At 46.9% G+C, this 25,727-nt stretch overlaps 1 protein-coding gene across 1 annotated transcript in view; it reads right to left on the bottom strand.

Moving 5' to 3' along the window:
- Positions 1-25,368, bottom strand: part of DNAH5 (dynein axonemal heavy chain 5) — a 264,535-nt gene extending 239,167 nt beyond the window's left edge. The window contains exon 1 of the mRNA XM_032337743.1: positions 25,167-25,368. Coding sequence (XP_032193634.1) covers positions 25,167-25,178 — 12 coding nt within the window. The 5' untranslated portion in view covers positions 25,179-25,368. The remainder of the gene's footprint in view (positions 1-25,166) is intronic.
- Positions 25,369-25,727: the final 359 nt, after the last annotated feature.

Raw genomic sequence — 25,727 nt, 5'->3', positions numbered from 1 at the left:
CAACTAAAATGAATACTGATATCTATAACTGAGAACAACAGCCAAGTAAACTCAGAGAATAGCTCCTCACAGGAACTAGAATCTGAGCTTGGCTTGTATCCAGTTGCCTTCAGACACTGGGACACTGAGAGTCACAGCCCACGGGGGCAAATCAGTTGCTTAAGCTGTCATTTTTCATTGCCTGGAATGAAGCTGACATTGAACGCCCCTGGATTTAGAAGCCCCAAGGCCACCTGCAATTGCCAATTATGGGCAAGATGAAGAATGCAGATCTACCAGTAGCAGCCGCCAAGCAATGTGACAGTGCAGGGGGAACGGAGAGTCCCAAACCTTTGGAAATCACTGAATCCTGCTCTGAGCTGGCAAAGCATGCGGTGTGGCCACCAGTTAAATGGGGGAGCATTGAGTTAGTGATAAATGATGTTTGAAACTGTTATCTCTCACACAGTGACCCAGCAGATACATAAACTCATTCTGTGACCCAGCAGACAGGTGAACACATCCTGTGGTCACTTCCACAATGCCTAAGTGTATAATCACAAGAGATACCCTTGGCAAATGGCAGAATCCCACATTTTTCCAGGTATAGATTCTCCTGGAACAATCTCTTCCCGTGAAAACAGAAAGCAGGGCCACCATCAAAGATATAGCAGATGCAGGTGGCAATCCCTACCACAAGTCCTTTAAAATTGCCTCTTCTACTAGGACCTATCTCAAGACTGAAGAGCTCAGGGCTCTAGTCTTGCTACCATTGATATTCTGGGCTGGATAAGTCTTATGCTGTGGAATTCGTAGCAGCATCGGTGCCCTCTAGCCACTAGATGCCACTAGGACAGCCTCCCCACTTGTGACCATGTCTCCAAACATTGTCAGAGCAAAACTGCTCTTGGGAGAGAAGCACTGAGATGATATGAAAGAAGCTTCATCAGGGATTGACTCCAATTAGAGCTGCTGTTCCAAATGGGATTTCTTGAACTAGAAAGAAACACAATTCTTGTTGAGCCTCTTTGGATTTGGAGGCAGTATGTCCCATATTGGGGTATATCGTTCCTGCCATGTACTCAATAGCGTCTAAGACTTCCAGCTTTGGGTGGCCTGGGTCAAGACCCAGCTCCAGCTGGTGCAAACCTTTCTGAACATTTAACCTAGCTTGACGCTTCTGGGGAGGATGGGATGCTACATGGAACTCAGAGAAAAAAATCATAACATATTGCCTATTTTGGCAATAACTCATTTTTGAAACAGCTCCTGGCTTGCTACTGGGTCTGACAGAAACTCATAGTACCCATGGTACCTGGAATTGCCATTATGAATCCAGTGTTTTCTGATCCTTCAGGTCACAAATTCAGACTTACATAATGAAGGTCCACCAGATCCTGAAGGCACAGGTAAATTCTGTGAGCAGGAAGCTCACATTCCCAGTGAACCTACATCTGTGAACAGTTACTTCTCTCTCAACCCACACCTGGCACCTCTTGGGAGGCAGGTCACTTTTGGCCCTCCTCCCGTGCATCGTGCAATGCTTCCAGTTTGACCCAACTCCTAGAACCTAAAAGATGGACTCTTACAAGATCTTCTTTTCCCAACTTCCTAACAGGACAGATTATGTAACTCATGCCTGGAAGTTTTAGTCCTTTCCCCAAAATGATAAAGGCAGATGGTGACTGGCTAGGGCAAGAACTTAGGGCTCCTTAGTCATGGTTTTTCTGCATATCTGAAGGTAAAGAGTTGGTCTAAGTTTCCTGAATAAGAAGGGATTCTGCATCCTGCTTCAGCCCCTTCCTTGACACTTGTCATACCCAGAGAAAGAAAACTTATCAGTCTGTTGCATTTCACAACATTGTTATACTTCTGCAAAAATAGAGGAAGCTTTGACTATATAACCCAAAACCTTCCCATCAGTTCTCTGCTTCTTGTCTCTATCCCTAGATGGTTTACTTAGCCTCTCAGAGCTTATAGGAATCCTTTTTCAAATCTAGGGTAATCATAAGCACACTTTGTCCTAGATTTGCTAAAAAACTGACATAAGGGAATACATTAGAATTGTGAAAATAATTCTTTCTGCAGGAAATTAAGGGTAAGTCCATAATCCATGAAGCATAATAACATTCACATTATAGGGTTCTCAGAACAAGAAAAGAGACAAAGGGGGCAGAAAATTTATTTGAAGAAATAATGACTGAAAAATTTCCTAATCTGGGGAAGGAAACATATATCCAGATCCAGGAGGCACAGTGATCTCCCCCAAAAGTCAACCCAAAGAGGTCCACACTAAGACACATACTAATTAAAATGACAAAAGTAGTGATAAATAAAAAAAATTTTGAAGCAGCAAGAGAAAAGAAGACTGTTATATACAAAGGAAACCCTATGAGGTTATCAGCAGATTTTTCAGCAGAAATGTTCAGATCAAATTTCCCCCCAAGATTCAGAAATTCACATGCTTCCTGCACGTTTATATAGGATTTACATGATAGATTAATAAAAGTTAATAATTTTAAAAACTTAAAAATGCAAAGAAAATTCCCACGTGAATATGGTATGTCCATATGTCAACAGTCCCTTTCTTTCATCAACACCAGCCCCATGACTGTCACGTGTGCCATAAAAACAAATGGACTTCCTGAATCCTAAAAAAAAAAAAAAGAAAGAAAGAAAGAAAGAAGGAAAAGAAGAAGAAAAAAGAAAAGAAAAGGAAAAAAAAGAAATTTTGTAGGTCAAAAGGGAATGGGCTTGCTGGCTATCATTCAAAGTACAAGGAGAGATAAAAGAGTTTCTCAAACAAGGACTAAAGGAGCGCATTAAACTAGCCCTACAAGAAAGCTTAAAGGAGACTCTGAGTGAAAAGAAGAGACCATAAGTAAGAGTAAGAAAAGTAGAAAACACAAAAGCAGGAAAAGCAAGAATATCTGTAAAAATCAGTCAAGAGATTCACAAAATATAAAGGTATAAAATATATGACACCATATACCTAAAATTTATGGGGAGAGGGGTAAAGAATGGGTTCAAACTTAAGTGACCATCAACTGCAAATAGACTGCTCTGTGCAGAAGATGTTCTATACAAACCTAATGGTAACCACAAATCAAAAAACAGCAAAAGATATGCAAAAATAAAGAAAAAGAAATCCAAGTATATCACTAAAGAAAGCCAACAAACCGTGAAAAAGAGCAAGAAAGGATCAGAGAAAATCTATAGAAATAACCACAAAATAAGGAACAAGATGGCAATAAATACTTATCTATCAACAAATACTTTGAATATAAATGGATGAAATGCTCCAATCAAAAGACACAGGGTGACAGAGCAGAGAAAAAAAAAAAAAAAAAACAATACTCGGGGTGCCTGGGTGGCTCAGGCCACCTACCTTCGGCTCAGGTCATGATCCCAGTATCCTGAGATCCAGCCCCGCATCGGGCTCTCTGCTCAGCGGGGAGCCTGCTTCTTCCTCTCTCTCTGCCTGCCTCTCTGCCTACTTGTGATCTGTCAAGTGAATAAATGAAATCTTTAAAAAAAAAAAAATACTCATCTGTAAGAGACTCATTTCAGACCAGAAAAGACCTGCAGATTGAAAGTGAGGGAATGGAGAAACATTTATCATGCAAACAAATGTCAAAAGAAAACCGAGGTAGCAATATTTATGTTGGACAAAATAGACTTTAAAACAAAGATTGAAACAAGAAACAAAGAGCGATACTGTATAATAATAAAGGGGACCACCCAACAAGAGGCTGTAACAATTGCAAATATTTATGGATCCAAGATCGGAGCACCCAAATACCTACACACTGAGTGAAGCAGCAGGAAGTGAAATTAATAATCCCATTTATTATTGCACCAAAAACAAAATATCTAGGAATAAACAACCAAAAAGGTAAAAGACTTGCACTTTGAAAACTATAAAATACAGATGAAAGAAATTCAGGACAACACAAAGAGATGGAAAGACACTCCACGACCATGGATGGAAGAACAAATACTGTTAAAATGTCTGTACTACCCAAAGCAATGTACACATTTAATGCAATCCCTACCAAAATACCAGCAGCAGTTTTCACACAACTAGAACACACAATCCTAAAATTTTCATGTACCCACAAAAGATCTCACATAGCACAAGCAATCTTGAAAAAGAAAAACAAAATTGAAGGTATCACAATTCCAGATTTTGAGTTATATTACAAAGCTGTAGTAATTAAATAGTATGGTTCTGGCATAAAAATAGACCTATAGATCAGAAAATCCAGAAATAAGCCTGCAGTCATACAGTCAATTAATCTTCAACAAAGAAGGAATAAATATAAATTAGGAAAAAGATGATCTCTTCAACAAATGGTGTTGGGCAAACTGGACAGCTATAGGCAAAAGAATGAAACTGGCCCACTTTCTTTCACCACACACAAAAATAAACTCAGAATGGATTAAAGACCTAAACGTGAGACCTGAAACCAGCACTGGCAGTAATTTCTCTCACATCAGCCACTGCGACTTTTTTTCTAGATATAGCAAGGGAAATTAAAGCAAAACTAAATTATTAGGACTACATTAAAAAGTTTCTGCATGGTGAAGGGAACAATCAACAAAACTAAAAGGCAACAGAATGGGAGAAGAATATTTGCAAATGACATATCCAAAATATATATAGAACTGATACAACTCCATACCAAAAAAAAAAAAAAAATCCAATTAAAAAATGGGCAGAAGGGGTGCCAGGGCGGCTCACTCGGTTAAGCGTCTGCCTTCAGCTCAGGTCATGATTCCAGATTCTGGGATCACGTCCCCGGACAGGCTCCTGCAGGGTGCCTCCTTCTCCCCCTTCTTTTCCCTGTGCTTGTGCTCTCTTTCTCTCTCTCTCTCTGCCAAATAAATAAAATCTTTTTTTTAAATAATAGAAGATAATAATAAGAAATGGGCAGAAGACATGAACAGACATGTCTCCAAATAAGACATACAGAATGGCCAACAGACACATGAAAAGATGCTCAACATCCCTCATCAGCAGGGAAATGCAAATCAAAACTATAATGGATATCACCTCCTACCTGTCAGAATGGCTAAAATCAAAAACACAGAAAACAAGTGTTGTTGACGAGGATGTGGGGGGAAAAAGAACCCTTATGCACTGCTTTTGGGAATGCAAACTGTGGAAGACAGTGTGGAGGTTCCTCAAAAAGTTAAAAATAGAACTACCCTATAATCTAGTAATCGAACTACTAGGTATTTGTCTCCCAAAATAAAAAACACTAATTCAAGGGGATACATGCACCCCTATGTTTATAGCAGCACAATTTACAACAGCCAAGATATGGAAGCTGCCCAGGTGTCCATCAACAGATGAATGGATGAAGATGTGGCATATTCGTATATGTGTGTATATTACTGCCATAAAAAGAATGAAATGTTACCATTTGCAACAACACAGATAGGGCCAGAGAGTACAATGTTAAGCCAAACAAGTCAGTCAGAGAAAAACAAACCCTATGATCTCATTCATATGCGGAACCGAAGAAACAAAACAAATAAGCAAAAGGAAAAAAAGAGAGAAACCAAGAAAGAGATTCTAAATTACAGAGGGATTAAAGAGTACACGTCAGTGAAAAAATAAAATAAATGATATAAATAAACAGATAAAATTTTAAAAGAAATTAAGACTAAACTATGTGGAGGTGTCTTATTTTGCTTTTTTTAAGATAGTGTGCAATTATAAGTCAATATCACCTGATGAAGTGACTTCATCACCTATAGAAATATTTATAAGGGGTGCCTCGCTGGCTCAGGCGGACGAACCTGAGACTTTTGATCTTGGGGTCTCAAGTTCAAGCCCTATACTTGGTGTAGAGATTACTTAAAAAAAAAAAAAAAATTTTTAAATAGGCTCCACACCCAGCATGGAGCCCAACACAGGGCTTGAGCTCATGATCCTAAGATCAAAACCTGAGCCCAGATCAGGAGTTGGACATTTAACCAACTGAACCACCCGAGAACCCCTATAAAAAATTAACTTTTTTAAAAATATAGTTACAAGTTTCACACAAATATGAATGGTCTGATTATGTAAAACTTACAGGTATTTTCTGAAAAAAAATTAAAATTCAAGCTTATTTTGCCTCGATTCCTTCCCTTCAACCAGCATGTCACTTCATCATTTTTAGGCTTCTCCACAAGGTGGGGCTAATCTCTAAGCAAGTCTGTTGCTGAGGAGCGAGGAGACATTTGGAAATGTCTGATTGCAAAGTGTAACTCCCATGCGTGTTCTCGATAGGCTGGCCCATTAACAGCAACTGTAGGAATCATTAATTAAGATAAAGGAAAAATATTTCCAGCACTATATGAGGAGCTGTGACTTCTCAGCTTCTGCTCATTCAGGAAACGGTCTTCCAGCCCAGGCTTGCCCTCTCCATCTCCCCAGTTCCTGACTCTGCTGGGAACACCGGTGTGAAGGGCATGGGAAGCCAGCCGCTCTTCCATCTTTGTTCTCAGTAACCAGCACCCCCGTAGCCCCTGATCCCCTCAGAAGCAAATGCCACGCCAAGAGTCAGAGGTCTTTAGAAGATCTCCATTAGCTCAGGGGAGGCAGAAAATCTATTCAGGTCTATGTCAATGATGCGTGAGGCAGGAGAGTAGGAAGACGGAAGGATGGCCTACGGTAAGTCCTGCGCCGGGAAAGCCTCTGCCTGCCTCACCTCACTTTATCCTGTGATGATCCTCCAGCGGGCTTGATTCACTCCACCCAACAGAAGATAGAAACTACAGCTTTGAGAAGCCGGCTCAGTCAGTGGAGCCTACGACTCTGGATCTCAGGGTTGAGTTTGAGCCCCATGTTGGGTATACAGGTTACTTTTTTTTTTTTTTTAAGGGGAAGAATCAGCAGCATCTCACTCTAAGGTCGCCTAGCTGGAATGTGACCATTTGTCCCAGGACCCTGGAATCATGACCTGAGCTGAAGGCAGACGCTTAACCGACTGAGCCACCCAGGCGCCCCTTCTGCCCATCGTATTCTAGGTCGCCTAGCTGGAATGGGACGGTTTGTCTGACGGCAAAGCCTTCTTACTTTTCTACCACACACGATATGTAGATATTTATAACCCTGTGTAAAAAGTTAGAATCCTGGGGCGTCTGGGTGGCTCAGTCTGTTGAGCGTCCAACTCTTGGTTTGAGCTCAGGTCATAATTTCAGGGGTCATGCAATCGAGCCCTATGGTGGGCTCCACACTTGGTGGGATTTGCTCCCTCTGCCCCTCCCCCCAAAATAAATAAATAAATCTTTAAAAAAAAAAAAAAGGCTAGAATCCACATGGCTCCATCTCCCCATGGAGTCCCATACACAAAATATCATAGCCCTGGAGCCAAAAGTGGTTTCCAAAAAATTCTATTTCTTATACACCTAAAACTAATATACCATTATATGTCAATTACACTTCAGTAATCAAAAACATCTAGTTATCGCTTGCGCATCTCTAAGAACATGAAAGGGGATTCAGCTCCCAGCCCATAGAAACGTTTCTCAAAATCGCTCCCTTCTGCTGCCCCACTCTCTCACACCCCAGGGCTGCTCCAGGATTCCTCACACTCAGACTTCCACAGCTCCTCTCTCTCCTCTTCCACTTCCCTCTTTCCTAACTCCAGCTACATCCTCACCCGTTCCCTGCCTCTCTGATTCACTGCCCGGCTGGCAACTCCAAGTCTCCCTTGACGGTGGATGCCATTGGCACAGATCTTGTCCTTGGCTATCCCGGGTCCCAGCTCAAGCCAAATGGGAGTCAAACACATATGGCATCTGGATGTTTGAAATAAGATGGGGAATTCCTCAGGGATGGTGACTCATAAGAGCTGAATTACATAAGGATTTTGGGGGGGTCTCTTTCCCCCATTTTGACCAATGGAGAAGTAAGACCACTGAAGATTCCACAGAATCGCAGAGGAGAGCCAGGGAGGGATGATCGGAAGGACAACTCTCCCCGATAATGCTCACGCCCTAAACCATGGCTCAGGCTGAGAGAAGGGGCTGCACGTGAGCTCCACAGAGATTCTTTGAGAACTGAGGGGAACAACTGACACAGTTTTGATGGGACTGAGCACCATCCTTCACGCACAGACACACCACGGTTTTTAGTTCGTGACAGTACCTACCTCCCAGCCGTGTTCTCAGAACCTAAAGAGATAGATGCCTGGGTACCAGCAGCCAACATCTTTCCACACTATGGTGATGATAAATTCTATATGTCAACTTGGCTAGGCACAGAACCCAGATATTTGTCAAACACTAGTCTTAATGTTGCTGTGAAGGTACTTCTTCAATAAGATTCACAATTAAATAGTAGATTTTGAATAAAGCAGATTACTCTCCCTACTATGGGTGGGCCTTATCCAGTCAGGTGAAGGCCTCAAGAGAAAAAGGCCGGAGATGCCCCAAGGAAGAGAGAACAATTCCTCTGGACTATTTTTTTTTTAATCTCCAGACTTGAACTTCACATCAGCCTCTCTCCCTGGGTCTTCAGCCTGCTGGCAGACCCTGCAAATACTGGACGTGTCAGGCTCTACAGTCGTGAGAGCGAATTCCTCAAAATAAATCTCTCTTGATCTATAGGTAGATAGATGATACACCTATCCTATCAGTTCTGTGTCTCTGGAGAACCCTAATACAACTACTGCCCCAACCACCATCCCCGATAATCTCACTCAGCTAACTTCCTCTGTCCTCCGTTGGTTCCCTGTTTTACTCAGTAAAAGCCAAAACCTTCACAAAGGTCTCCAGGACTCCCACCCCATTTACCCAAACCTCCTGGCCCCTCGCTACCTCTACATCCCATCTCCTCACCAACCCATCCCCCACCAGCCACACTCCAGCCTCAGGCTCTTGCACCCACTGTCCCCTTTGCTGCAATGGTCCTTCCCCATGTGTCCACACGGCCAGCGTCTACACTCCTACAAGCCCTCCCTCAACCATCACCTTCGTCAGGGCTACTCAACCACGCCGTTAAAATTTCAATCCCCCGCTCCCCAACATACATACTTGAAGCTACTTACTCTTCTCTCTCCTTTTAAGCCACAGCATTGGTCATCTTTTTTTTTTTTTTAGATTTTATTTATTCATTGACACATAGAGAGAGAGATCACAAGGAGGCAGAGAGACAGGCAGAGAGAGAGGGGGAAGCAGGCTCCCTGCTGAGCAGAGAGCCCGATGCGGGGTTCCATCCCAGGACCACGACCTGAGCCGAAGGCAGAGGCCCAACCCACCGAGCCACCCAGGTGCCGCATTTGTCATCTTCTAACATATCAAGAAAATGTGCTTGTTTAATCTCATTGTTTACTGTATCCCTTGACTAGAACAGAAGCTGCACCAGGGTGAGGACACTTAGCATCTTCCCTACCTCAGGGGAGAGCAACTCTGTCCTTCAGGCCCTAAGGCAGAAAAACATGGAGTCAACCCTGACTGCGTTTTCTCATTACCTCCTCTCAGTTCTAATCTGTCATCAAATCCTACCAGCTCTGCTCCAAAACTCATCCAGAATCTGATCATCCAACACTAGCACTCCCGCCCAGGCCATCCTTACCTCCCCCTCCCTAGATTATGACAACAGCTACCAAATGCTTCTACTTTCCCACACCAGCCAAAACTGTCCCCTCAAAATGGAGGTCAAAACATGTTCATCCTACTAGGACCCCCAGGAACTCTCCATACCTCTCTTACTTCAGCCCTAACCCCCTTTTCCTCTTTGTCCTCTACCCTCCAGGTACATGACCTCCCTCATCTATTCCATTAACATAACGGTCACATTCAGGCCACAGGACCTTTGCATATGATGTTCCTATTCCCTGGAGCCCTGTTTGCCAGATATCCACATGATTCTCTTAAGTCCTTCAGGACCCTGGACAAATGCCCTTTGTCAGTGAGGCAACTCCTGACCACTTTATATAAAATAACAACCCCTACCACACCATCACCACAGAGTTCTCCAGCCCCCTTGCTTCACTGCTTTTTGTCCACAGAGCTCATCAGCAGCTAACATAGTCCATGCTATCCCCCCAGAATAGAAGCTAAGGAGAGCAGGGATTGGAGGTCACTCCGGAAGCCCAGGACCTAGAATAGCTCCTGACTCATAGCAGGTGCTGAATAAACACACAATAGAGTGAACATTCAGGTGATTCGGACATACGCTTCTGAAGACAACTCGTGAGCTCCCTGGAGCCAGGATTATCTTGTTCCCAGCCACCTCAGGGGCCCCAGCACCGTGCCCGGCTCGGACTGGATCATTCAAACGTTTGTGGAAGAGACCAGTGAACGTGAGTTACTGCCCACACCGCCTCCTTCCTTGTGGCGGGACGTCAGGCAGATGCCCGCTCCTCGCCTCTTCCCCACGCCTCATTCGTTCTTGCCTGTGGGGAGGAGTGACGTACGTCACTGGAGAGCAGTGGATCGCGCTGGCTCTCTCTCCATCCTCCTCCCTGCCCTCTGCAAGGCTGCTGCGGCCCTTCTGGAAGGGGCAGCTCCAAGGGAGGTGTCCCTCACCCAGCAGCAGGGAGACCTGAGTGGCTGCAGAAAGAAAGCCGCTGCCCACCACCTTCATCAGTAACAGCAGGAAAATATTTCCATCTTCAGGGGCCCTGGGCAGCTCAGTGGGTTAAAGCCTCTGCCTTCGGCTCAGGTCATGATCTCGGGGTCCTGGGATCAAGCCCTGCCTGCATCAGGCTCTCTGCTCTGCAGGGAGCCTGCTTCCCCCGCCCCCCTGCCTGCCTCTCTGCCTACTTGTGATCTCTGTCTGACAAATAAATAAACAAAATCTTAAAAAGAAAAAAAATTCCGCCTTCGTTAGTCCGACAGCGTCTGGCCCGCTCAAGCCTTCTGAGTGAAGGCGGGAAAGGGAGCGATTATTTGTCAGCCCCTTGCTCCCAAACTAGCCGGCTCCGTCTTCTCTTTCTCTCCGCCTTGCCCCATTCCCAGCCTGCTCAGACTTTGGGTGTCTGTGCACCTCTGGCAGACTCGGAAATCATTCCCAAACCCGGAGGGCACTTGAGTTACCTGCGGTGCTGCAAAGAAATACAGATTCTCAAGCCTCCTGCGAAGCCCTGAGTTGGCACCACTTCACAAAGGACCCAGGAAGCGGTACCTTCCCACTCCCAGTTACCACTGCCGCACCAGTGGGACAGGGCTGTGGGGAGAGACCCAGCCCTGCCATACCCAAAAAAGGCCAGGACCCGTTCCGTGAGTTTATTCCCCTTCAACTGAGCTTCCAAGCAGGTGCAGCCCCCAGGTGACACCCCCACCCCCATCGGCTCCCACCCAAACTTGAGGGCTGAAGTTGTAAGGGTGCTGGGGCAGTGGTTCCCAAACATTTATGTCTTAGGAACCCCTTACACTCTTAAAAACCCTCAAGAACCCAAAGCCTGTGTGCCTGTGCATTATATCTACTGATGTTTACTGCATTCGAAATCAAAACTGAGACATGTTGAAAACACAAGAAAACTCCAGCATGCGTTCCATCAGCTGTCAGAGCAACAACACTGCCACACATCAGGAAGCCACTGGAAAGCAGCTCCACGTGCAAGATGTCTCAGGACTAGTATGCACGTGGTTCTGGCCTCTGGGACTCCCTGGAACAATTCTGAGTGCTCCCGCCCAGGGATCCCTGACAATAATACTTAGAGAACATCTGTGCAGGAGAACGGACAGGATCCCCAGGCCTCCTGCGGGACACTGATGGGGGCATGACTACACTCTGGCTGGCGGTAGTTCCTCCTCTGTTGGAAGCACGAAGGGTCCTAGGACGTGAAAACTACAAGGCAATCAATCAGCCCAAGCCCTTGGACAAACATCAGACCCAAGTGCTGGCACCCACAGAAAAACACCCATTGAACAGACAGAATAACAGCTCGGGGAATGCCCACACCCTAACCCTGGAACCTGCGAGTGTGTTAGCCTGCGTGGCAAAGGGAATTCGTGCAGATGGAATTAAGGTTGCTCATCAGCTGACTTTAAAATAAGAAGCATATCCTGGATCCTGCAGGCGAGCTCAGTGTCACGACAAGGGCCCCTGAAAGTGGATGACATAGGCGGGAGAGGGGGTCAGAGGAAGAGACGGGACTGAAGAATGATCAGAGACACAGTGTTGCTGTCTTGAAGAGCCTACAACCAAGGAACGTGAGCAGCCTCTAGAAGCTGGAAAAAGCGAGGGAACTGTCTGTCTCTCCTAGAGCCTCCAGGAAGGAGTGTGGCCCTGCCCATGCTCTGACTTTAGCCCAGTGAAACCCACATCAGATTTTCAACCTACGGACTCTTAGATAACAAACTGGTGTTGTTTTAGGCCACTAGGTTTGTGGTTGTTTGTTACAACAGCCGCAGGACATTAACTCGCCTGTTAAAGCTGCACAGCCTCTGAGCCTTGCACCTACCAGGAACAGCCCAGAAAGGTCCTGAAGGAGGGGACACCTTCGTATGGGTGAAGCGTAGCAGAATCAAACCCAGCAAGGGGCTCACGGCACCCGCCAGCCAGCAACAAGATGCCACCAGAATCCCAGGCCCACCATCCCCGTCACTCCGCCCGTCCACCGGCTTATGCTCTGGATCGAAGGCCAATCCGGTGGTTTCACTGAGGCTTCTACACCTTCCAGTGTTTTCCGTATGGGCATTTGGGTCTCAGCAGCCTGCGTCCCACCCCCACACCATGCTACATCAGGTGACTTGAGAATAACTAATAATTTAGCCGTTAGTCCCCAGGCATAGAGACACTCCCTTAGCCTGGATCATGGCCACATCAGAGTGACCACTTCCAGGAGACCTGGAGACATCAGCACTAGGTGTGCGAGGTGGACACAGCTCCAGGTGTTTTCCTGGGGGAGGTGAGGCCATGCACTGTATGGAGTGAATGTTGGAAGGGGCGTGTGTGTCCGTTCTGAGAAGCCCAGCAACCCAGGGATGGAAAACCATGTATCAATCAGTGTGTCAGCCCCCTCAGAACTCAGAGTTAGAGCTAACAGAGAATCTGTCTCTTGGGTGGCTTTAAATATGGGGGCTCAGAAACCATGGGTTGGCTTCTTCTGCCTCCAGGCAGGCTAGGACGCGGACGAAGCTGGTCTTCACAAAGAGAGGAGCACGAGTGCAGCAAACAACCCTGAGTGCAGGGATCAGAGTCAGGTTCCCTGCCGGTCCTGACTCTGCCACCTCCCTCTGCTCCAAGAACCTCACCACCCACATGGTGATTCCCCGACACAACCCAGGCCTATTCCTGGCCCATTTGCCTTTCCTGCCTTAGTGGGTGCATGTTTCTTGCAACCAAAAGGATCTTGCAGGAACCCTGCAGAAGCATTTCCTAGAACACACATGAAAATCCACACCCAGCATTCAGCCAGCACCTCGGCAGGCTCCCATGAGCAGGATCTGGGGTGAACGCACTAAGCCAAGCAGTAGAGTCCCACACTTTTTTGTTTTTGTTTTTTTTTAATCTATTTGACAGAGAGAGATCACAAGCAGGCAGAGAGGCTGGCGGGGGGCCGGGGGGGTGGGGAGCAGGCTTCCCACCGAGCAGAGAGCCCGATGTGGGGCTCCATCCCAGGATGCCAGGATCATGACCCAAGCCGAAGGCAGAGGCTTTAAGCCACTGAGCCACCCAGGCGCCCCGAGTCCCTCTCATCACCCATCTCTCATCCCCAGCCTCCCCTCCTTGGGGCCCTGGGCCACTGGTTCTGCCCCAGCTGTCCCTGCTGCATCCAGCTCTAGTGGGTGCCAGCACCTTCTCCTACGCACTGCCCACAGCATCTCTCGCTGGGCGCCCGGGCTCCACGCCCCCCACCTCCAGACACCTGCAGCCGGCTTGTTGGCCAAGATGTCTGACCAGAAGACCCAGGGGATGAAAGCCAATGAAGCAAACGCCCCCAACGGGGAAATGAAGCACAAGATAAATTCTCCCTCACTTCCCTCCCCTGGACTGACTGAAGCTCATGTGGCCTCGTGGCTGACAGTGCCACCAGGCTGCACCCTGGAAGCAGCCAGCTCAGCAAACACAGCCGCGTGCTGACGCCCCTTCCTTCCCCGTTTCTCACTGATCCTATTGGCAAATATACGGAGATCAAAATATACAAAAGATCCTATTGGCAAATATACGGAGTTTAATGCATCACCATCCCCCGAAGATGAGAGAATGTAATCAGAGGCTTCAAAGGGACTCCTCAAATAAGGATTACTTTTGCCGGGAGGAAAATGAACACAGTGGTGAACCACATAAACCTGTCTCATGGAAACCACCACCAAAAACACCCGATTCAAGAAAGCCACTTCACAAGCAGCCAGTAGGTGGCGAGCTTGAACCATCCGTTGGCTTCCTTATCTGGGAAAGGATTCACTCCAGGGTTGGCTCTGCCCTCATTCTAGTCGGTAAGAATCTAGTTTGACAAACTGACAATTATTCACAATAACCTGAGAATTTAAGAAATCTCTAAATTCTGAGAGTTGTAAATTGTTTTATTAAATCAGAGAGTACCTTTTCCTTGTCCATTAGCCATGTGTTTTTGTAACTACTTCTAAGCTTCCTATTTTTGAGAGGGAGGCATTTCTTACTCTAGAGGGTTTGATGAGTCTCTAGTTCCGTTTTACTTTAATTTGGAGGAGTTTGTGTGTTTGCTGTTTAAACAAGGTGTTATGAACTCAAACCTGTCCTAGAGTAAGTAGCATTTCTCAAACGAAGCCAGGGCAGAAACAGAGGCAGAATCCGAGCTGGGTCACTGGAGACCCCAACGAGGTAGAAAGTGCCAAGGAGTGGAGGACATGGTGTGTGTAGGATGAGAGAAGCAGAGGTGTCCCGTGGTCACCAGCTATGTGCATACGTGTGTGTGTGTGTGTGTGTGTGTGTGTAGTCATTTCTTCATCATTGCTAATGTGAGAAATACTTAAAATACTTTATACCTTCACAATAAGAAATTCATAAAATAACTTGCTGTCGAGCTGTACCATGGAATTCTACACAGCCATTAAAACTGGTGTTGGGGTGCCTGGCTGCCTCAGTCAGTGGAACCGAGTCGGGGACTCTCGATCTAGGGGTCATGAGTTCAAGCTCCATATTGGATGTAGACGTAACTATTTTCAAAATCGTGTTAAAGAAACTTTTTTTTTTTTTTAAGATTTTATTTTCGACCGAGAGAGACACAGTGAGAGAGGGAACACAAGCGGGCATCTGGAACAACAGGTGGTGGGGCATCCCCCTGGCTTCCTGGGATCATGACCTGAGCCGAAGGCAGACACTTAACGCCTGAGCCATCTAGGCAGCCCACGTTTTATTTATTTACTTATTTTTAAGATTCTTTTTACTTATTTGACAGAGAGAGAGACACCCAGCAAGGGAACACCCAATGCAGGGCTCTATCCCAGGACCTTGGGACAGTGACCTGAGCTGAAGGCAGACGCTTAACGACGGAGCCACCCAGGAGCCCCTAAAGCAGCATCTTAATGAAACTGAAACATGTTTATGATATGTTATAAAATGCAAAACAAAATCAAGCTCCAAAAGTAGGAATCAATGTTTGTTAAAAATTTTTTTTCAAAACAAAAATAAATTACAGGGCGCCTGGCTGTCTCAGTCAGTGGAACATGTGACTCTGGACCACAGGGCCATGAATTCAAGCCCAACGATGGGTATAGAGATTACTTAAAAATATGTTTCAAAAATAACCAAATTTTAAAATAAAAATAAATTACACGTACATACACACGGGGAGATGACTATTGATAGTGATTATTTCTGAGACTGAAAGGTAGGCCTACGTATTATTTTTATGCTATTTTTATCCATATTTCCTGGGTTTATATCTGTCATTTTTTTAATTTTAATTATTGATGTTACTCTTTATCGGGCCCTGTTCTAAGCACTTTAAAAATATCAATTCAATCCTCACAACATGACTAAGAAGTAGTTACTATTACTATCCCCATTTTTTTACTGATTATAACACTGAAGCACAGAAAGGTCAAGTTACCAACTCAAGGTCACACCGCTAACGAACAGTATGGCCGGGATACATACCCTTGGAATCTGGCTCCAGAGTCTATGTTCTTAACTAATAAAACAAGAGAAGAGTAAATAAAAAGCATAGCAAAAAAGAAAGGAACCAAAAAAAGGAAGAAGGGAAGGAATGATGAAAGAGGGGTAGGAGCGGGAAGGAAACCGTGTGCCACAAGAACAATACGCAACTGTCCTAACAAACTTAAATAAATCACTTTATGTGTCTAAAATGTTCGTATTAAAGGGAACTTGCTTTTTAAAAAGGAAAAAAGAAAAAATGTAAACAGAAGAATGCGTAGCAAACATGGAAACGGTTAATCCTGAATAAATTAACCGAAGGAATCCAGAGACACGCAAGTGAAATGTCTTAAATAAGAGGCTCTTTTTTCCTTTTCATTTTTTCTCCTCTTACTTCACACTAGCTACTTCCCCTCTCAGAGCCCATTAGGTGTCTAGGGGCTGAATTCCCATCTCTACCCTACAAGTCTGGACTGTGTCTCTCTCAAGCATGCCTCAACCTGACTCGCATGCATGGCATCATTTTCTTTTTTTTAATTTAATTTAATTTTATTTTTTCAGTGTTCGAAGATTCATTGTTTATGCACCACACCCAGTGCTCCATGCAATCCGTGCCCTCCTTAATACCCACCACCAGGCTCACCCTACTCCCCCCAAACCCCGCCCCTCCAAAACCCTCAATTTATTTCTCATTTTTTTTAACTAAGTAGAAGAAAACCAAATTGTGTTTTAAAAAAAAACTGGAGAAGGTGTCATGCCCAGGTGAAAATATGACAGCCCTTAAATAGTAGCTACTGGCCCTCTTTAAGTGCGTCTTCTTCAAGACCTAGGGCTGAAAGTGAACCAAAGAAATCTACATGTTTATGCCACCAAAAAAGGCCCAAACCAACCTTTTCAGCCAGAGCAGCTGCTTGGCTTGGCACAGAGAGAGGAGGGGACAACACCTGAATCCCTCGGACCCCACTTGGTGGGGGGGGGGGGCGGTGATGCTTTGCAGGGAGATCCAGAGCCAAGAGGGCAGGCTTGGGGGGCAGGCAGGAAGAGGAAAGGGGCAGGAGGGACAGAGAGAAGCCTGTGGCAGAGGAGGAGGAACAGGAGGTAGCAGGCAGTGAGAGGAAGCTCTTAGGCTCCCAGGGCTGGAGTTTCTGAGCTGAGGAAGGGGACACAAACACGGTCGAAACTCAGGAAGCCTAAAAACTGGAAAAGAACCATTTCTTTATTTCCTCTGTCCTGCAGCGCAGACTTTGGGCAAAAATCCCCATCAGCAAACGTGGTGAATGTGTCTTTGTCTCAAAAGCATGGCAAGGACCAAATTTTGTAAAGAAGTCTGGGTGTCGTAGGGAACAAGTAGTGAGTAAAATCCTTTGCTGCACTGCAAGGATCCTCCAGCACCCAAAGCTGGAATTTCAATGTAGGAGATTGAATTTTCGGAGATGAAGACCACCGCCATGGTGGTGTCGCAAACCCACAACGAGTGCCACACGCCTGCGTGGTCCTCTCGGCTCACCTGCTCACCTACCTTCCGGGAAATAGCTATTTCTAAATAGTCAAGGATTAAACTGGTTTTTGGTTTCTTTTTTGTTTTGTTTTAAAGGGATTAAACAGTTTTAAAATATATTGCTCATGTTCCTGCAAACAGTAGGTCTTGTTAAAAGGAGCTCTGGACAACCCCAGAGGATGGAGGGTTTGTCAGGTGGGCATCCCCGGAGACTGGCTGGGTGGGGGCTGCCGAACTGAGAGCAGCTCGGAGCTACCTGGAATCCTTCAAATCCCGATGTGCTCCCGAAGACGACCGGGTATCCTCTCCCTGCTGGCATACTAGTCCCACCACGAACCTCAGACCCCAACCCAAACGCCCAACTGTAGTCCCAGATTACCCACAAAACCGCACAGAGCACACTGAAGAAATTCGGGGAAGGACAGACAGAAAGTGAGAAGAAAGTGAAGCCCAGGTCATCTCTTTTCGGGACTGTCGTTACCACTGCCTCAACCGATCATTTGCACCTAATCTTTGCTCTTTCGCCTTTAACAAAAACGCATAAAAATCTCAACCTAATTTCTTCACGCTTACCAATTTACTGGTGATGTGCCGGGCCCTGTCTCCTACCACTTTGGTGCCAGTGGCCTAAAACCTTGACTTTGAAAGTCTGTGTGTAAGAAATTCCACGGCAAGAATTCCTTTCTCTCTCCAGGGGACGCCCTTGTTACGGAGCAGTGCGCACCCCGCGCTGAATGAAGAATGGCTAGGCTGTCTGTGTAGACGCTCACCCAATGCGATTGCCCAAAACTAAGAGCAGATCAAGGAGGTAAGAGTACTTTATTAGCCATTTTCAAATCTTATTATAAAATTTAAAATCTTAGCTCGCCAGGTGGAAATTCGCACATGGTCCCCGAGACATAATCATGACTCCCAGGGTAAGCCGTTTCCCGAGTCCCTTATTAGACCCACTACCGCCTCAGAGCCCACAGGGCAGTGGCCCAGTTGCTTCTTTCGAGGCCTTAATTATCCCAGAAACACTGAGGCTCGTTTTTGAGAAGCGGAAATCTATTTTTGCTCTTCATTAACACCCTGGAAGCACGTATAAGCCAAGGAAGGGGCAGCGGGAAATCACAAACACGGATACCAACATCCTCGATGAGTACGCAGTGGGCGCCCATCTGCTTCCTTAGTGGCGCGTGTCTGCACGTGCTCAGCTTTCGAACGGAGAATTTAAAATTCTAACAAAGGTGAAATCAGGTCCTTAAGTCATTATGAAGTTAATGAACAAATGTAATCATGACACAGATGCTGCAACACGGTTGAAAACAAGTTAGATACACTGTGCGTTACTCTCTCTCCATTTTAACGGTAACTGAACTGATGGGAAGGACTTCTCATCGCTCTGTTCCCAGGTATACACAAGCCTGGGGAAAGGGCATTGCAGAGCCAAGAGTTCTGGGATTCATTCTCTCAACAAAAAGAAAATAAAATATTTCACCCACTCTATTATTAACTGCAAAGGTAACAAATTGTGCATTACATAGAATTTGATCTCGTGAAAAGACTCTTCAGTTAAACATTAATTGTCTCATATACTCAGCATCGAGCTAGAGATAGACCTAAGTGTCTCCCGTAATAGCATATGAGCATAAATAAAATGAATTTTGTAGAGTCCAGCATGAAAAAAAAAGTTTAAAAAAACATGAGTATGGCTATAAAGAGATTTGCTTCATGGATGGTTCTGGAATCCGCTTCACTAATTCATAGTCACATTCCTGCAATGAGAGACCAGAAGTGGGTCAGCTGTTAGGCATTAGCCTCTTGAGATCAAGGTGAACCTGCCAAGGGCACCCATTCTGGGCCTTCCCCAAGACTTCAGCAGACCCCCCCTCCCCCACAGGGCTGAAGGGCTCAGGATCACCTCCAGCTCTGACCTTCTTCCTCCCGGGTCCCAGGGGGCAAACATCCAATACTGCTCATCGCTCAAATTTCAGAAACTAAAAAATGGCTCATGCATCTAGCACACCTCCCCAGAGGCCAGAAGGGGGAAGCTCTCCAAGCTTCCCTTGCCCCGGGGAATCCTTCTATGACTTCTCCACACCTGTCTATCCCCAGGCACCCCAGCTTTCCCTCTAGGACCTTCAAATTCCCTCCACCCCTCACCTCCCACCACCCCCGGACAGTGAACTTGCCATCAGCCTTCTCCTGCCTTGCTCTAGCTTCCCCTCAAGCCTCATTTCCTTTCTCTAGTGACTTAACTGAGTTTGTTTGTTTTTCCCAAACAAAGACAATTTCCTCCCTGAAAAGGAATTCTGCCCCTGAGATCATTAATTATTTATATTGACCTTCCTGGAAAAGTACCATCCTCAACTCTGCACCAGCCGAAAATGTAGGATACATTAAAGAAATACAGAAATTTTAAACCCTGACTACAAGAAACATCAGCAAAACAGCCTGTCGTACCATGAAAAGCAAAGAGGAAAGAATAAAATCCTGCAGAAAAATGACTCATTATACATTGCGGCTATGAAAAGACACCTAACCTCAGACCCCAGACACAACAGCCTCCTACGATCAAAGCTGGCATGACACAGAACACAAGGTTTTCCTGCTCTTCAGCATCATTACTAACAGAGCCATCGAAGGTCCGACCGTCTTCACGCACAAGCTCGGATGGAAAATCGTGACCTGGCTGGAGAAGGACCTCCATCTGAAAGCTTCTCACCAGCCTCTGCCTCTTTGCTCCAAGACTGCCGCTCCCCTAATCCCTCCGTCTGCTGCCATCACCAGCTCGCCTGCAACGTTTCATCTCCCCGTGTGGCTGGCTGCTGACTTCCTTAGGTGCAGATGGAGGAGCCGAACAGGTTCATGGCCACGCTCCGTCCTGAGCAGCAACCGTCCATCGCACAGGTGGTAGCGACCTCGGGTCAATGCAACCACACTGACCACATTCCGGGAGCTCCCTGTCCAACGGCTGCCATGGGACAGGGATCCGAGGGGCCGACGGAGGCCAGTGGGAAGTTCTTCCCCTCCCCCTGACACCCCTGTGCTCTGCCACCATGACAATCGCCGGCATTCTGGGCTGAGTGGGTTTTCATTTCAACTTGTGTAGGATCCCCCTCGGCGTGGGGCATGCCCGTCTTCCCAGGGAGACGGTTATCTTGCATGTCCACATTCTCGTCCATTAACACGAAGATCCTGACAGCAGCCACCTCGCCGCGCCATAACTGGGATTAATTGAGATAATTTGTCCACGCCATTTAGCACACCGCACGCTTGCTCAGGCTACCGTAACAAAATATCACAGATGGGAGGCTTAACAGAAATGGATTTTTCACAGTCACAGGGTCTAAAGGTCCAAGATGAAGCTGTTGGCAGGTCCGGCTTCTCCCGAGGCCTCTCCCCTCCGCTTGCGGACAGCAGACTCCTCACCATGAACTCCTGCGGTCTCTCTGCATCTGTGTCTTAATGTGCTCTTCTTATAAGGATCACATTGCATTAGGGCCTTCTTATTTGACCTCATTTGACCTTAATGACCTTTTTAAAACTCTGTCTCTACCAACGCAGCACTGCCTCCTGCCTCCTTCCACACTGGCCTCCTCTCCACCTTGGCCATCGGGCCGCAGTGCTCAGGGGCCACGTCCTCTGGGCGGAGAGCTCTGTCCGCCCGACCTCTCCCACCTCTCCCTGGCCCCCTTGTGTGCCCTGCCACACCGTCTGCCCCTCCAGGCTACCAGCTTCACACACAGGGGAGGACCCTGGTCTGCTTGTTCCCCAAGTCTCCCCAGACCCCACCACAGTTCATGTCACTTAGGGGACCCCTTTGGGGAACACTGCCAGAGTAGGTGATGACCGCTTCCTCTGAGCGAGGCTTTCCTGCGTTTCTTTGTAATGAACAATAACGTGGACATTTCAGGACACCAAAGCTTCACAGCTTCCATTCTTTACCCCAAGTAGGCGAAACAATGTTCAGAAGTTGCCCACACTGCATTCAGCCCTCCACAAGTATGATTTTTTTTAACTTTCCTCAATGTCCAAGCGTTCCAAGGATGCCTACAACCTCTTCCATGGGAATGGACACAGGGGTCTTGGCCCACATCCCACAGCCACACCCTATTGGCTCTATCTGGAAGTTGCTTCCAAAAAGAAAGACATTCTGAACTCTCCATACTGACTCCGTAGAGGCAGAAACGTTGGCCCATGGGAAGCCAAGCATAATTCTATGACCCCCTCCACGGATTGGCATAGCCTTTGGACAGATTCCTCCTAGGAATCTGACAAATGTCACACGTCGTCTCTCCTTTCTCCATAGGGAATGACCCATCCCCTGCCAGACAGACCTACGGAGAAAGGGCTCGACACAAATGGCGGGAGGAAAGCAGGAAGAGGAGGAGACAGCAGAAGCGACGAAGGAAGAAAGGAAGGGAAGGAAGCCTGGAGGAGGAAGCGAAGGTCCTGTTCCGCAGTGCTCTCCCCACAGTGCTCGAAACACAGCGGGTCCTTCGAGAGGTCATAGAATAGAACCGACTGCTCAAGCATCTAAGACACCACCTCCCAACCCCAGCCTCACTCAAAGCATCTGCTCTAGGGAGTAAATGCTAAAAGGAAGCTTTCCTTCAGGAGATTCCACCCCATCAAACCACGCCCGGAGCAGGCAATGGGGTGGGGCTGTCCCTCAGACGAGAGGGGGGCGAATCCACCCAGACACTGGGTCCCGGCACGACAATGACTCCACGGTCAGGGAGACCAGAAGCCCCTCCACAGGCCATCTACTCTCGAGCTGAAGCTGCTGGCTTTTCTTCCTAAACAAAGTAATGAGTGAACAGTTGTTCAGCCTATTTTTTTTTTTTCCTCTGTTTGTTAAAAGGAAGGCTACAAAGAGTAAAGCCAAAAGCAAACAGCAGAGAGGTATAAATAAACAGCCACAGAGCTCAGTGCCAGGAAAGAGCTTAGCATGACGACAGGAGAAAATGTAATGGTAAACTTCCTGCTGGCATTCCTGATCAGCGGGAACCAATTCCTCGAAATATCCACACTCTAGCAGCCTCTTTCTGCCGCTGGTACCAGCCTCAGGCACGCCCTCACCTGCACCTGGGAGAAAAGCAGGGGACCCCTGCCTTCCCCCTGCTATTTAAGGTTCCTTTGAGGTCACAGTTCACAGACGTAACAACTCATACACCTTATACTTTGCCTCTGTAGCTATAGGTCTCCATTTTCCCACAGAAACCATCTTTGCAGCTTCCGTGATAAATTACTTCGGCTGCTAAAAGTCCTTTCCACATGAGCCTGGAGTTAGGGCAATAAGCTGCCTGGAGGAGGGGTAAGAAAACGGATTAGGACTCGACAGAGGCACACCTGTGTTTCGTACTTGCTGCTCCTCACGTGGATCTGGGCACGCTCATTTACCACCTTCCACTTCTAATTTACATAAAATCCAGGCTGCTCCTTGGGGGGGGGGGGCACAAGTTACAAAATAGTGTTTACAAGGTGAACCCTGTGCACTGAGAACAGGAGTAATTACCAAAGGAATGTTCAATCCGTCTCTGGAGAAGAAAGTTGTGTGTTTAAATAAGCCTTATAAGTTTTTTCTAACTACAAAATTCATATAAATGTAAATATTTATAATTTGTAATTAATATATATTTTATTGAAATCTATAATTTTTATATTTAAGTATGCAATTATTTACATTTAAATGTATAAATATTTACATATTTATTGTTTGTATTTTCACTATGGAAAATGTTTAAGGAAAAATTAAATTCTTCTTCAATGCCGCCAGCCAGAAATAATCAGTACCAATATTTTGGTGTGTGTCCTTTCACTCTATTTCCTATACATATTTACATACATTTTTTTATTTTTATAAAATTGGAACAGGGTGCCTGGGTGGCTCAGTGGGTTAAGTCTCTACCTTTAGCTCAGGTCACGATCTCAGGGTCCTGGGATCGAGCCCCACATGAGGCTCTCTGCTCAGCCAGGAGTCCGCTTCCCTCTCTCTCTCTGCCTGCCTCTCTGCTTACTTGTGATCTCTGTCAAATAAATAAATAAAATCTTTTTTTAAAAAACTGAAACAATACTGGGCACCTGGGTGGCTCGGTTGGTTAAGCGTTCGCCTTCAGCTCAGGTCATGATCCCAGAGTCCTAGGATCAAGTCCCACATGGGGCTCCCTGCTCAGTGGGGAGCCTGCTTCTCCCTCTGCCCTTCACCCTGTTTGTGCTCCCTCTTTCACTTACTCGCCCTCTCAAATAAATAAATAAAATATTTTTTAAAATTTGGAACAATATTGCTTTAGTGACCTAATTTTTTCAATATTAAAAGCCTAATTAATAAATCATAACAACGTGATACAAGGTTAATAGCTATGCTTTATATGCTGAGAGGATAAACTTGATAAATTTATGTACGATCATACAACAATGTTTTTTTAATTAAGACTCAACAGAAGTCATTGGTTTATTGGTATTACATATAGCAATGCCATCTGTCATTTCAAGAACCCTCTTCCTTTTACAGAAAACGGAGGGAAAGTCAGTAAAAGACTCAAAAGAACTAGTGAGAATTTCTTTCATGAAACACAAAATAGATATATAATGGAAACTCCACGTATTTATGACATATAAATCATACAAAAATAAGAACACCACCATGAATACCATAACAAGATGCTCATAAGAATAAAACCGCTAATTCTGAGTAAGGTAAATATCGACAGAGAGGAGGAAAACGTTTAAGTATTGCATAAACTACATACATTGATCTTAATTAAATAAGTATACATTTGCGTTCATCATGATGCATATTTTGTTGATGAGGGTGCATATTTTATGATTAGCATTAATAGACTGCTGTAGTTATAGAGCTACAGTGTAAATGAAAAAATACATATGAACACAATTTCCCTTGAAGGTAAATGCAAAAACAAGTCCAGGGTTTTGGAGGAGGGGGTTGGTTTTTTTGCTTTTGTTTTTTTCACTTAGAATATTCATTTAAGGAAGAGAGAACACACAAAGCCATTTTAAGGGAAAGCTGATTTAAATGCGCGGACATCTCACCTGCTGTGCACCAAGGCAAATGTAAGTAAAAGGCAGAAGGAAACCACCCGACGGGGCTGCCCCGCCCCCGGTCCCTCTCCCAGCGCCTCGCCCGCCCGCCCCGAGGGAACGGAACGTTCGCTGGCGTCCAGACCCGAGGGCCCTTGGGAGCTGGTAACAGCCAACAAACTCGACACAAAAGCAGCCTCCGCCACACCTGGATATGTCCGGTGCTCGCAGTGGGACAGTGGGTTGCTCGGGGCCACGTGGCTGGCCTCCAAGTGGCCCTTCCACAGCAGGAGGGCGGGGGACAAGTTGAAGGCGCAGGAAGGAGGTTCTCCCTGAACCCACGCCTTCTGCAAGTTCTGGGAGCCCCGACGGGCATGACTGACCCCACCCCCCCAACCCCGGAGGAAAGCTGCCAAACTCAACACCCCGCAATTCCAGCCCCACAAGCTCCCGTCAACTCTTTCAGGCCCCGCCCCGAAGTTGAAGCCCGGAGCCCGAGCCCGCGGCCCCGCCACGGCGCGCACCCCCGGGAGGCCGCGCGGAGCTGGGGCGGCACGGTGCCGCGCATGCGCCGCGGGGGTCGGCGGGCGAGGGAGCCGCGCGGACGGAGCGCGGACCGGCGCGCGCCCTCCCTACCGGCTGTTCCATGGCGCGGCGCTGCGGCTCCCCTCGGGGACACGCGGCGGATGGAGGCTGGCCGGCCGGGGCTGGGCCCCGCCGTGCTGCTCCGCCGTTCCGCGGCCGGGCTCTCGCGGGCGTCCGCTGCGGTCGCGGGGCGGCCGGCTCGCGCGGCTGTTTGCGGCTCACGCCGTTGCCATGGCGACGAGCAAAGCCCCGCCTGGACCGGCTCCCGCCGCGGGCTCCCAGCGCTGCCGCCTGGAGTCGCGGACGCCGCAGCCCGGGGGGAGCCGGACCCCGGGAGCCGCAGTGCAGAGCTCGGGGCCGCTGAGCCCCAGCCGCCACCTCCCGACTGTCCCCCCACGTCCCTCTTAGGGCTCAACCGAAGGTTACTTTTCGCATCCGCCACGCCCACTGATTGGACTTTGCGTAAAATACCCACATCTTGGTGCTTCTAGCGCAAGGAGAAAAATATTCAAAAGGGAGTTTTGAACTTAATTCGCACATCTTTCTGGAATCTCGAGTCACGCTTCGGTTTCTCCCATTGCTGCCTTGTCGAGCACCTTCACGGCTGATTCT

The sequence above is a fragment of the Mustela erminea genome, chromosome 3 (assembly GCF_009829155.1).
Source record: "Mustela erminea isolate mMusErm1 chromosome 3, mMusErm1.Pri, whole genome shotgun sequence".
NCBI classification, from domain to species: domain Eukaryota; kingdom Metazoa; phylum Chordata; class Mammalia; order Carnivora; family Mustelidae; genus Mustela; species Mustela erminea.
This window is presented reverse-complemented; position numbering and strand designations above follow the sequence as displayed.